Source organism: Manacus candei, unplaced genomic scaffold, assembly GCF_025592945.1.
Source record: "Manacus candei isolate 608988 ecotype Guabito, Panama unplaced genomic scaffold, ASM2559294v1 h1tg000094l, whole genome shotgun sequence".
NCBI classification, from domain to species: Eukaryota; Metazoa; Chordata; class Aves; order Passeriformes; family Pipridae; genus Manacus; species Manacus candei.
Window position 1 is genome coordinate 2496363 of NW_026138142.1, and position 12593 is coordinate 2508955.

General features: G+C 44.0%; 1 protein-coding gene across 1 annotated transcript; it reads right to left on the reverse strand.

Moving 5' to 3' along the window:
* Nucleotides 1–963: 963 nt before the first annotated feature.
* GORASP1 (golgi reassembly stacking protein 1) lies at nt 964–11938 on the reverse strand. The gene is made up of 9 exons (XM_051768257.1): nt 11738–11938; nt 9108–9188; nt 7834–8037; nt 7100–7186; nt 6617–6747; nt 5916–6057; nt 5241–5385; nt 4791–4946; nt 964–3106 (listed from the first exon to the last, which is right to left on the reverse strand). Exons 1-9 carry the CDS (start codon nt 11798–11800, stop codon nt 2823–2825), a joined length of 1293 nt encoding a protein of 430 aa, XP_051624217.1. The 5' UTR covers nt 11801–11938; the 3' UTR covers nt 964–2822.
* Nucleotides 11939–12593: the final 655 nt, after the last annotated feature.

Genomic DNA, 12593 nt, shown 5'->3' on the forward strand with positions numbered 1-12593 from the left:
TCTGGGATGGTTATTTCCTTATCATTCCCAGTACAGGGTTATGGTGTCCAAAGTTCCCATCAATCACGTAATGCCTTGGGAAGGGAGGGATCGGTCCAGCCTGCTCAAGTTAACCTTGCTTGAGGCAGGACCTGACCAAGTTTCTCCAGCCTTTGTTGAGCAGAGTTGTATCCAGGTGGGTGGAGGTCCCACAGCCTTGGAGGGCCCATCCAGGATCAGCCCCTGTCAATCCCAGGTGTCCTGGCTCCTTGGGGTAGGCAGGGCCACAGCTCAGTGGAGATGGGCTTTGCCTAATCCCTGCTACAATACTTGAGCTCCTGGGAGCCTCTTTGGATTAAACATCTGCCAGACTCATGTCCTCAGGCTCAGCTATTAATATGAGGGAGCAGCTCAGGTCTGGAAGCTGATCCTGTTGTGTCTGGCCATAGAAACCCCTGAGTGCTCCAAGGTGAGATCCTCCTCCCTTTGTTTTGCCCTCCTTGTGATGCTGCCAAGACAGTCCTTCTTGTGTCTGCAGAAGAACTGCTGCTGTTGTGTTTTGAGATGCCCTCAAAGTTTACAGAGTGGGAGAAAGGTCATATCCATTACCTGGAAACAGATGTTTGGGACAGCACAGGTTGATTGGCTGTTTGTTTTTGGCTGTGCATCCTGCCACTCAGGTGTTTCTCCAACTCTTTTCAGGTTTTATTTTGAAACTAAGAAATTCTAACCATCTTTCTCGCTTCTGTACCCACAAGTAAGAGTACTACCTACTTACCTTGGCTTCAGCAGTGAGATAGCATCCAAATTATCAAGAGGAAAGGAATTTGATGAGGAGGTTGAACTCTTCATCTCATTTAGCATTTGAATCATTAAGTTTCAGGTTAGGAGAACCCAACATCCCTCTGCCTGAGGCTTAACCCCCTAAGGATTTGGTTTTCCAAACCCCTTCCAAGAACCAGTTAACACACAGACCGACTGACATAAGTTTAAGCCATTTATTACGGTGACATTTGAAATCTAGAACAAGTTTTGACATTCTCTGCTCTTAAATTTCTGAAGGGTGTTAATGGTACAGCATCATTTAAATGAGCTACTACCAGCTTAAAACCAGTTTTGAGAAAGGTGGAAGACTAGAAACAAGTCCTAAAGAAACAACATCAATAAATAGATCACCTAGATGTCTTCAGTCATCAGGCTCCAAGACCAAACAAATTTAGCAATAGTTTAAATTACATTTATTTTTAGTGTTTGGCTGTTCACCCCTGTAACAGTCAGGTGAGGAAAGAAAAGAGGAAATTTCTTTTAGCAATACAGGAAATAAAACCAGTTTGCAATTAACAGACCATTTAGCAGACTAGAGTCCAAATCTATGTTCTACTGCCTGCAGTTGGGGCTCAATACATTCTTTAAAGCAACAGGTATTTTGACAGTCCTGTTCAGAACTACTGTACTTGCAGTATTTCAGACTGACAACAGAGATGGAGTACCAAGGACAGATTTTATGCCAGGGTGGACTCAGCTGAAGACCTCTTGTGGTGTGACTTCACCTGCACCCTTCAGGTGAAGCTGAGCTGTCACAGGCAAATCTGTGGGACTGTGAGTCCCCCCTCCTGCCTCAGTACCAGATTTCAGCCCTGGCAGTTGTCACGTACTGGTCTGCACAGTGCAGAAACAGAGCAGGAGACAGGGCAGGGAAAAGGAAATCAGGCAATATTGTACTAAATAAATGTACTTCGGTGTTTAGCTTCAACACCCCCCATCTCTTAATTCAGGAAGGAGTTTCACCACAGTAACTGTTATTCCCTATCCCTTTGACATTCCATGATAAATCACTGCCCTGAGGGTTACAGAACCACACGCCTTTCATTGCTCATGTCATGTTTGCTGCTACATTCAGAGTCTATTTGAAGACAAGTGCGAACAAAAAAGCTACAAAAAGCAGTTGATGTTGCTGCACAACAGCCCCATGTCTTAAACTTACAAGGATCTGTATAAAAATAGAAATGAGTAAATAGAAAAGCACAACTAAAGAAAAGCTATTTCTCAGTCATTACAGAAGCCAAGACATTCACCTCCACTGAAAAGGTTCATCACCCCAACTTAAACATCATTTTCACTTCCATTTGTCTCAAATAACCATCATCATTCCCTCCTCTGCTTCATTTTTTATTTAAGTGTGAGGCCACCCCCTGGTCCACAGAAGAGCAGAAGTGAGTGACAGGACCCACCATGACTCTGTCCCATCTCTGTGCTGCAACTTCAAACCACATGGCACTTCCTTCAATGAGGAAGTAGTTGTAGCAAAGGTACCTAACAGAGAAGGGACTTAAAACAAGAAAAATAACAGTCTGAGGAGTATTAAGTAGGAATAAAAGTATCCTGGGGTGAGAAATGCCTTGCAAGCCACAAGAACTGTCTACCCAAGGAGTACCATTAGAAAAGCTTTCTAACAAAACTATAAATATTTTTTTTAATGCCATCAATCATACTGATAAAATCATCACTAAGTGTCACTGTTCAGGCACAGTGCCTTCACAAATACATTCAGGAGCACTTGTAGGCAAACGTGAATTCTGGAACTTGACATTCTGCCAGTGTCCAACTTGTTTCTGCATTAATTTCTCCATTAATTTGGTGATTTTTGGACAGCATTCAAAGTTTGAACACAGATCAATCCATTAAAACAGTGATTGGAAAATACAACAAGATATGTACTTCATGTGATTTCTTTTCTAGTATTGTCTACACTAACAAAATAGAGTAACTGTAATTCTTTCAAGATCAGAAAAATATTCCAAGCTGCAGCATTTGACAGTCTGTAAACACAAGCAGGGTCCATTTCACTCGGGATCTTGTGCAGCTGCTTCTTCTTTCTGTTCACTTGCTGCTTCTTCCTCTGGTTTCTCTGGAGCAGTGGTTAATGAGCTCTCAGTGCTGTTCACGAGCAGCTTTAATTCTTGGTTATCAGGATCAGTTCCTAGAGTTGTTTTTGAAGAAATTTCATGTGGAAGAGGAAAAGAAGGTAAAGGTGGAATTGAAGGCAGTAGGTCATCCAGCTCTGGCTGCTTGACTGAGCCTTCAGAATGCAGGGTTACATCTTCAGGGGCCAAAGCTGTGGCATGTTCTGGGAAATGGAAATGGTTTGTAAGAAAATAAAAACTGGCAAGGTAACAAGCAGCACCCCTGGTTACCCTAGAAAAATCAGCCTGAATGAGACACCTTGTACAGGCACATAAACAGATTCACAACTGTCAAATACATGGGTTGCATTTACTCAGTTCTCCCCAAATCCAGGAACTCTGATGGTGCACACAGGTTTTTAAAAGACCACGAACCTTTGGGTCTGTTGTGTTCTTACTGTTACTGTTATTCTGCATTGCAACTCTTACAGTCACCCTACCTTTTGGAAGGGAAAGGTGGGCATCCTGTGAATATATTTATTTTTTTTTAAACAGAAAAGTGTGTTGGGTTTGCATGGCCAGGTTTTGGTAGTAAGGGGCTACAGGGGTGGCTTCTGTGAGAAGCTGCCAGAAGGTTCCCCCATGTCCAAGGGAGTCAGTGCCAGCAAGCTCCAAGGCCGAGCCCATCAGTGTCAGTGGCAGCACCTCTGGGATAATGTATGTAAGAAGGGGGAAAAATTCCCACTGCAAAACAGCAGCCAGAGAGAGGAATGAGGATATGCAAGAGAAACAACTCTGCAGACTCCTGGGTCAGTGCAGAAGGAGGGGCAGGAGGTACCCCAGGCATCAGAGCAGAGATGCCCCTGCAGCCCCTGGTGCAGCCCCTGGAAGCTGTGGGGAAGCAGCAGAGATCCACTGCAGCCCGTGGAGGAGCCCATGCTGGAGCAGGGGGATGCCCAGCAGAGGCTGTGACCTGGGGGAAGCCTGTGCTGGAGCAGGGTCCTGGCAGGACCCCTCACGGGGACCCAGGCTGGAGCAGTCTGTTCCTGAAGGACTGCACTCCACAGAAGGGACTCATGCTGGAACAGTTCCTGAAGAACTAGAGCCCGTGGGAAGGACCTGAGTTGGATCTCTGTGGGAAGGACCCCATGCTGGAGCAAGGGCAGAGTGTGAGGAGCTCCCCCGCTGGGGAGGAAGGAGCAGCAGAGACCTGAACTGACTGCAACCCCCATTCCCAGTCCCCCTGTGCCTCTGGCAGGAGGAGATGGAAAATTTGTGAGTAAAGTTGAGCCCAGGAAGAAGGGAGGGAGGGTAGAGGGGAAGTGTTTTTAAGATTTCAGTTTATTTCTCGCTATCCTCCTCTGATTTGTTTGGTAAGAAATTAAACTAATTTCCCCAAGTTGAGTCTGTTTTGCCCATGACAGCACCTGGAGAGGGATCTCTCCCTGCCCTTATCTCCACCCATAAGGCTTTCACTGGATTTTTTCTCCCCTGCCCAGCTGAGGACAGAGAGTGACAGAGCAACTTAGTGGGCACCTGGTGTCCAGCCAGGGTCAACCATCACAAAAAGACAATATTAAGATGACTAACTAAAAAACTTCGGGTTTGCTTTACAACTGTGGTACAAAAATTCATTTACACTGCTTTTAGAAATACCTGCTTTTAAAGTCAGTTTAATCAATGTTTTCATTTAAAGAAAAAGACACACTTTCTATAATCTTATAAGAAAAGCCCATTAGTTTTTGTCCATTTCTACACCTGATTTCTGCTACTTTTTCCATCTGATTTTTGCCTGTCCTTTCTGATTTTTATTAAAATTCGCTTATTTCCAGAAAGGGTGAAAATGTTGAGCGGGTATGAGTTGGTGCAATTCCAGAAATAGAGGAAGGAAGTCTTTAATGCACTTACCAAAATACGTAGAGGCTTCATTGTTTGACATTAATTTTTCAGGGCCTGCGGAAGCACCTGCTGCTGGCGTGTTGAAGGAGGCAGATGGGGACATGCTGGACACTTCTGTTAAGCTAGTGAGCTCAGAAAATGAAATACCAGACATATCTAGAAATCCTGAAGGAGAAAGCGAATATTACATCACTTTTTTAGATACAACACAAAGTTCTAGATTAAAAAAAGACAAGTTATATCCAGACTAAAGTCAGTGAAGTCCCCTCCCTGCTAAATGCAAATAAATTTAACTTATGTGGTACCTCAATTCTACAGCTCTGAAATCCAGGGAAGTCAAAAATTTCAAGGAAAACAACCACCAATGCTCACAGTTCTACATTTAAGTCTCAAGCTTGTATATTCATTTCTTTAGATGTCCTCTAAAGAATTGCTGAAAAAGCACCTAAGAAAATATACCTGGATCCATAACTCTCTGGAGAGGGGGAGGAGGAGAAAGTGAGCTTTCTGGTGAATAACCACTCATTTCTTGATCTCTGGAATGATCCAAGTTCATGACTGTTTCAGAGCTTTCACTCTGAGAGGTAGGTGCCAACAATGGAGTCTGGAATAAGATAGTAAGAAGGAAAAACATCTTTTTACATTGAAAGCTTCACCTGAAGCCAACCTTCCTATGAAAGCATCCTGCCTGTTTCCAGATACACCAATTCAGAGAGAATCTGTGATGCTGAAATTGAAAGCCAAACACCAATTAGGACATCAAAGTGTTCTAGTTCAGCTTTTAAAGTGTTCTTAGAAGAACAGTCCATGCTCAGTTCTTGTAGGTGGTTTTTTTCCTAGTGAGGTAAGTGTTCTTTTAATGTCATTCTCGTTGACTGGTACAGCTGTAGTATAGAGCATGCAAGTCTTGAAAATAGAAAGAAAATATCTGGTAAAAACTTTTATCAGCCAACACTGGTGATCTCACACCTGCTCAGCACCCTCAGCTCTCACTTTCCCTTCACCCAACTCCATTTCATTCAAGCAAAATTAAACACAGTATTCCAATACACTGTGTTACCGACGTTCCAAAAAAGTAGAACATTTTCAAACTCCAGAGAACATGCCAGAGATTGGCATTTATTTCTTACCTACCTCTGTGTAACCATTAGTGGATGGTACAGAAGTTCCAGCTTCTATTGAGGGTGAAGGTGGTTTGCTTTCTGGCTTTTTCTTTGATGCTATGGATTGTGTTGGAATTCTGTGCAAATAGCCATATCCAATACCACATCCTAAGCTGTACAAGACAAGTAAATCAAGACTTAAAAAAACGGCTGTTCTTAACAAAACTAGTGTTTTAAATTTTGACTCTTCACAACAAGAAGAGTTTGTGTCTTTCATCTATAGCAGGAAATACCTACCTGCAAGAGTCGTTTCACTTACAGTACTCAGGGAACGCTGTGCAGTTGACTTTTAAAAATATACAGCTTAGCTTTCAGTTGATTGGGTTTATATCTTTACAGAATATATCATCTGACCTGATGTGGGTTTGGTTCTTGCTTTAGCTCAGTGTTTGACTATGAGAATGAAGACAGTGAATCTGCTAATGGGGAACTCAGCACAGGGTTTTTGCCATTTGATTCAGCTCAAAAGGATTAGATCCAGGACGTGCCCAATTCTTAGTTCTAAGCTTTTTTTTTTTATGAAGAGATTAACAGTTTTGTGTGATAAGTGTAAGGAAACAAGGCTTAACTTGAAAACAACAAGCTGCAATTGATAGTAATAATACTCTTAACAGGATCTCATTTACAGCAAGTATATAACCTGTCTTCAAGTGACTGTCCAGAGATCAGTACCTTCCTTCTCCACCCCAAGCTCCATTGGGAGTCACAACTACCTCTCGAATGGAATCTGCTTCAGTGTTATAAACCATCAGCTTCAGCGGCTTCCCCTCATGGGATTCAATCAGGGAAAAGAAATCCTCTGACTAAGAAAAAAAAAAAAAAGGAAAGACAAAGTTAATAAACTCACATGTGCAAGACAAGGAGCTGGAAGCAAGTCAGCATTTTACGTAGTTATTTACTTCAACATGAGACATTAAAAACCCAGAGCCAGAAAACTCACTGGTGTAGTTTGATCTTTAATGGCAACTTCTTGTTATTGTCACATTAAAAAGACAGATAATGTTTACCTCAACAATAAAGCATCTGTCATAAATACCAACCTCCCCAAACACCATCCCCATACCTTTGATATAAACAGAATTAGATTTATGAAAAATCAAATCCTACAACCTACACTTGGCAAAGACAATCAGTCCCTACTGGAATGCACCCTACCTCCTGGAGAATCTGATCAGATCCAACAACGTAGTCAGTGTAGGGCTGTAGACCAGCCAGAGCTGCAGGAGATGCAGGTTCAACATCCTGTGAAAGAATGACAGTTGTCATCTGCATGGGCAGCAGGATAAACCACCCCGAGATCAAAAGAGAAAGCTAACTCCAAAAACAGCAGAAGGAAAGAACATTTTGTTTATGGGATAAAACAGAAGTCCTTGAACAGTCTACGTCTAGGTGTGACATCTTGTAAAACGTGCTGAATAAGAAAGACCAAGATGCTACCAATTTAAAATAAGATACTCCAAAGATGTGGAGAAGTTGCATTTATTTAAACAACCAGAAACATAACAAACAGTCTTTCCTTTTCAGTTCTGCCTCTAATTTTAAAATAAATTTGTGGTGCTTTTTGTAACATTAATTTAATGGAGTTTAGCCAACACAGAGACACCAATCAGGCCAGAATGCTTTTGCTTTTGACATTGATTCTTCAACAAAAAAAACCCCTTCCCATCTACACTATTGGATCTGGTTGGGATGGAGTTATTTCTGTCACAGCGACAGGCAACACCGACAGACACCTACTCCTTGTCCCTACTGAAATAGCTCAAACCTTCAAGACTCTGCTCCCTTCCTCTGTGTGATTTCAGCACTGTACATAAAAGTTACTTCTAAATATTACACTGTAAAGCAAGGTTGTATGAACACTGACAAGCCACCAAAGAATTCTCTCTCACCAAAACATGCCACACGTGTTCATTGGCTCCCTGGAAGCTGCAGAACCTCACGCTGGCTCCAAGAAGGCCTTGTCCTCCCCACATGTTACTGGGGATCACCTCCACCTCTCTTATTTTCATTGTTTTGATATTATACACCTCCAGCTTCACTGCTTTCTCAGCATTTGCCTTCAGCAGGTCTTTCAACATATTGTTTTCCTTATTCTGTAGAGCACAGAAAGAGATACAGGATTAGATTAACATTATTCCCAGTTGCACCTGTAACATATGCCACATCTCAGGCAGAATTTGAATACAAAGAACCAAACCCATCAAAGTTTAGACTCTGTGGTTCACAAACAGTCCCAGCAGTTCAATTTTCTTTTATTAGAAAGCAGTCAGTGCTGTCAGCACACGTCCCTTTACATAAGTAATTGCTGTTACTCCATTTCATCACTTGCATGAAATGCTTCACAACTGCTATTAAGTAATACCAGCAACATGAGATGTCAACTGTGTAGTCTAACAATGAGCAGCAACATTTCACTTCATGTCTCTGAGCCCTTCAAAGTCACTGCAAACTGACTGTGAAAGGACAGACTATTTGGGAACAGCTGACAGAACCATCATCGTGTCTGTCATGTTAAAAAGATTAAATGATCTTCCACCACAATCACCATTACAACGAGCACTTCCAAAAAGACATCTCTGCTCATAAAAGCAAGACAAACTTAAGGAATTCAGCTTGTATGGGGTTAGGGTGAAGCATACAGGCAAAGCTCTGAGCCTGTTAAATAAACAAACAAAAGAAACCCAACCAAACCCCAAAAAACCCCACCAAACCAGAACTCAACTCTTCTCTCACAACTCAACCTATTGTGTTCTTGGTCCCAAAAGTATAAGTAGACAGGCTACGATTCTTTTCAGGTTTTATCAAATGTTGAAACAAGTTTGTTTAAACAAATGTTGAGCTCTTACTATTGACTCACCAGTTCAATATTCACCTTGTGGCAAAAAATACGTAGGAGTGAGTAATAACATAAACATTGCGTCAACCTGTTAAGAAGTTAAGGTGAGTAAGGGCATAAATAAGACCCTTTCCTCAAATTTGGATCCAGCCAGAGAAGAGACTTTGAACACCAGCAAATTTTACTTTATTTTTAATGCCACATACAATGTGAAAAGCTTTCTTTACTGTGACAGTTTGGGCTTCTACTTTTTAATCAACACAACACCCATAGTTCATGCAGGGAAGAAAAAAAAAAAAAACAACATTAAAATCATTTGAGACTTACAAGCCTTGTGTGTCCAATGGCAATGATGAAATCAAAGAAAGGTTCCAGTCCTCCTTGTTGAGCTGGGGAGTTTTCTTGAACCTGAAAAACATACATTTTATTATTATTAAACACTGATCTCTAGTTACATAAGTAAAAGTGTTAATCTTTACACAATTCCATATTTACTTTTGAGTTGAACCAGAGATAAGATACCAAATGACAGATTTCAGGAAGCAATCCACAACTGTGAACTAAGTTTTATAAAACTAAGAGCAACAGGTGTTCAAATTAAGCTGTAAAAAGCAGGTTTTTAACCCCATAGAAAACACAAATATTGTGATTCAGTGTTCACAGCCTGGAATTTAAATACTGAATACTTTGGAGAAAGGTTTAGTTCTCGAAGTGCTGCCTCAGGATTTTCTTCCATACTTCTAACAGCCTGAGAACATCGAAATCCCCACTTACAGCAGAGCTGTTTTTCCATAAACACAATTTACACTTGGGTTCCCACAGTTTCCAGCCCACTGGAACAGGAACACTTAGATGAGCACATTACAAACACTGCCTCAGCACAGGTAATGGTCAAGGAAACTGCCACCACTCACAAAGGACTCCTAAGAAATAAGAGCTGCAGCATCTCGATTTCATTATAACCAAGCTGTCACAGGACAGGTGCAATAAATATAGAGAACACTTATTAAAATGCATTCACACCAAGATAAACCCCACCACGAGCTACACAGGATGTACAAATTCTGTGAGAGGCCACCCACTTCCAAGGTACACTAAGAAAGCAACAGGATGCTAAGGAACCACTGCAAACGTGCTGACAAGCTTGCACTGATTTTAACTTTACTTTTTGTTATCTCAGCAGCCCTTAACCTCATATATCTGACTCCTGAGGCACACCTCAAAGTTTAAGCACCAAGTTACAACCCAGGCATCATCTAAACTGAGAAGCTCATTGCTAGGAAAGTTTAACTACCATATCTTATATTTGGTCTATACAATATATACAGCACCAAGCTGCTGTATTGGGGTTTTTTTTAATAGATGAAGTGTACTGGTATTGGGGCTTTTGCTGGCAGAAGTGTCTGTAAGTTATAAAATACATCAATAAAATAGCTTTATATTTTATATATATTTATATATATTTACATATATTATTGTTTTATACTTATAAAATAATAGCATAGTTACTTCAGCAAAAGCTTTTAAAGCAAAACTAAGAATAAAAATCATTCTTTATTATTAAACAGTCAAGACTGAGCACTGTAACCACAACTGGAGTAGGAAGTATTAACTTTCATCACAACCCTAAACTGCAAACAGACAGCTTTATACTGAACCAAAGGTTAAAAATGTTTACATACAAATTCTAAGTAATGTTCAAGAAGCCTTAGAATGAAACCATCACGTTACATAATGTCCAGGATGAAAATGTACACAAGAAGAAGCACGTGAAAGTTACTACAGAGCTCAGGACGTTGGTGTTCGGGTGTCTAAGAGCCACACAGGTTCCCAAAGGGAGCTGTGAGCTGCAAAAAATCCTGCTGCACTTGGTTTTCAAAATGACCCAGCATCAAGAGCTGCATGAATTCCCTGGAGAAAAGAGAAATTCCTTTGTCTTCTGCAGACTGCTGGTCACCAAAATCATCCTCCAGTACAGAAACCTGAGCAGTGTCCTGCGGTCAGCATGACAGGAAGACCAACATTCATTTCTGACGGAGCAGGCTCAGTTCAGGAGACTGACACGAGCAGATACAGAGCACCAGTACCCCAAACACACCTCGTGACACTGAGAAACATAAACTGGGATGATGCCTAAAGCAGCACGTGGCAACAACACTTCCACTCTGATTCCAGCGAGGGAGAGCACCCACTAAACGAAATGATAACTCGTTTAGCAGCTGTTATCAGCAACACCTTTGTCTATCCTGAAACGCCGGGGTACGCATTTACACCAGTGTGTGTGCAGACAGTGCTGGATATACAGGAGTCAAAACAAACTCGCAAATACATCGAACGCCGGGGGGAGGCTGGAGCAGGAATTAACCTCCGGACAAGATGCTGTGAAGATCCACAGAGAAGGGAGCAGGGAGAGAGGGAAAAGGAGAAGGGAGAGGGGGGAAAGAAAGGCGCAAGTAGAGGGGGGAAGAAAGTAACGGGGAGAGGGGGAAAGAAAGGAGCAGGGAGAGGGGGAAAGGAACCGGGAAGGAGGGAAAAGGAGCAGGGAAGGAGAGGAGCAAGGAGAGAAGGGAGAGAAGGCGGGGAACGGGGGAGAGGGGAACAGGGGGAGGAGGAAGCAGGGAGAAAGAGGAGCAGAGAGAGAGGGGAGCAGGGACAGAGAGAGGGCTAGACTACTCTTAAAACTACTCTAAATTTCCCCAGAGCAGCCCCGCAGGCTCCCCCGGGCTGTCCCGCACCAGGACCCGGCGGGTCGCGGCATCCGTGGGCACCGAGAGCGGCGCGGCCGCCCCGCCCCTGCCGGCGTGGCAGCTCCCGGGAAGGGGCCGACAGGTGGGAGCCGCGGAGCCTCAGCCCCCGCAGGCCGGCGGGCGAGCGGGACGCCCCCGCACCCGCCCCAGCGCCCCTCGCGGCTCTCCCGCCCTCCCTCCGTTCCGCTGGCCCGGCGGCGGCCGTCTCACCCCGTGCACGTGGAAGCCCTCGGCGCCGCCGCCGGGGCCCTCGGAGCTGGAGCCCAACCCCATGGCCGCGGCACGGCCGCGGCACCGCCACGGACCCGCTCGGACCCGGCCGGACCCTCAGGCGGCGGCGGCGGCGGCTCCGAGCATCGCCCTCGCGCCGCTCCCGCAGGCCTGAGCAACCGAGCGCCGAGCGCGGCGCCGGCGCACAGCGGAGCGAGGTAGGAGCGCAGCTCCACTCCGCGCCCTGGCGCGCGACGGCGGGGAACGCCCCCTAGTGACGGGGGCGGGGCCGGGAAAGCGAGGTGTTGCCGCGATAGGCGGGGCCAGGGCTGAGGGGGCGGGGCCAGTGTGAGGGGTGGGGGGAGCGCCTGAACCGTAAAATTAAAAAACGACAGCAACAAAAAGAAAATCACAAAATCACGGAGTCTCAGGATTGCTTAGGTTGGAAAAGAGCTCTGAAATCAGCGAGTCCAACCTCTGACCGAACACCAGCGTGTCAACCAGACCGCGGCACTCAGTGCCACGTCCAGGCTTTCCTTAAACACCTCCAGGGGCAGTGACACCTCCGTGGGCAGCCCATTACAATATCTAATCACCCTTTCTGCTTCCTGTGAAGAAGTTCTTCCTAATGTCCAACCTAAACATCCCGTGCCGCAGCTTAAGACCATAAAAAAAAGAAAAAAAAAAACAAACACGCAAACCCAAACCGGTTCGCTGCTGTTTTCGCTACTGTTCTCATTCTTACTGCCTTTAAAAATCATCCCCCTGTTAGTATAACCCACGAAGAGATTATTGTTAATATTTTACCAATACCCACTTCGCATACGCATTTCTAAAGAGTACGTGTTTCTCTTCG

Excerpts from the sequence above, each read along its gene's own strand:
- GORASP1 (XM_051768257.1), bottom strand. The coding sequence starts at position 11,800 with ATGGGGTTGGGCTCCAGCTCCGAGGGCCCCGGCGGCGGCGCCGAGGGC. Across the intron at positions 6,748-7,099 it reads CTGATCAGATTCTCCAGGAG|TCAGAGGATTTCTTTTCCCT; the intron begins GTAGGGTGCATT and ends TTTTTTTCTTAG. Across the intron at positions 5,386-5,915 it reads CCACTAATGGTTACACAGAG|ACTCCATTGTTGGCACCTAC; the intron begins GTAGGTAAGAAA and ends ATCTTATTCCAG.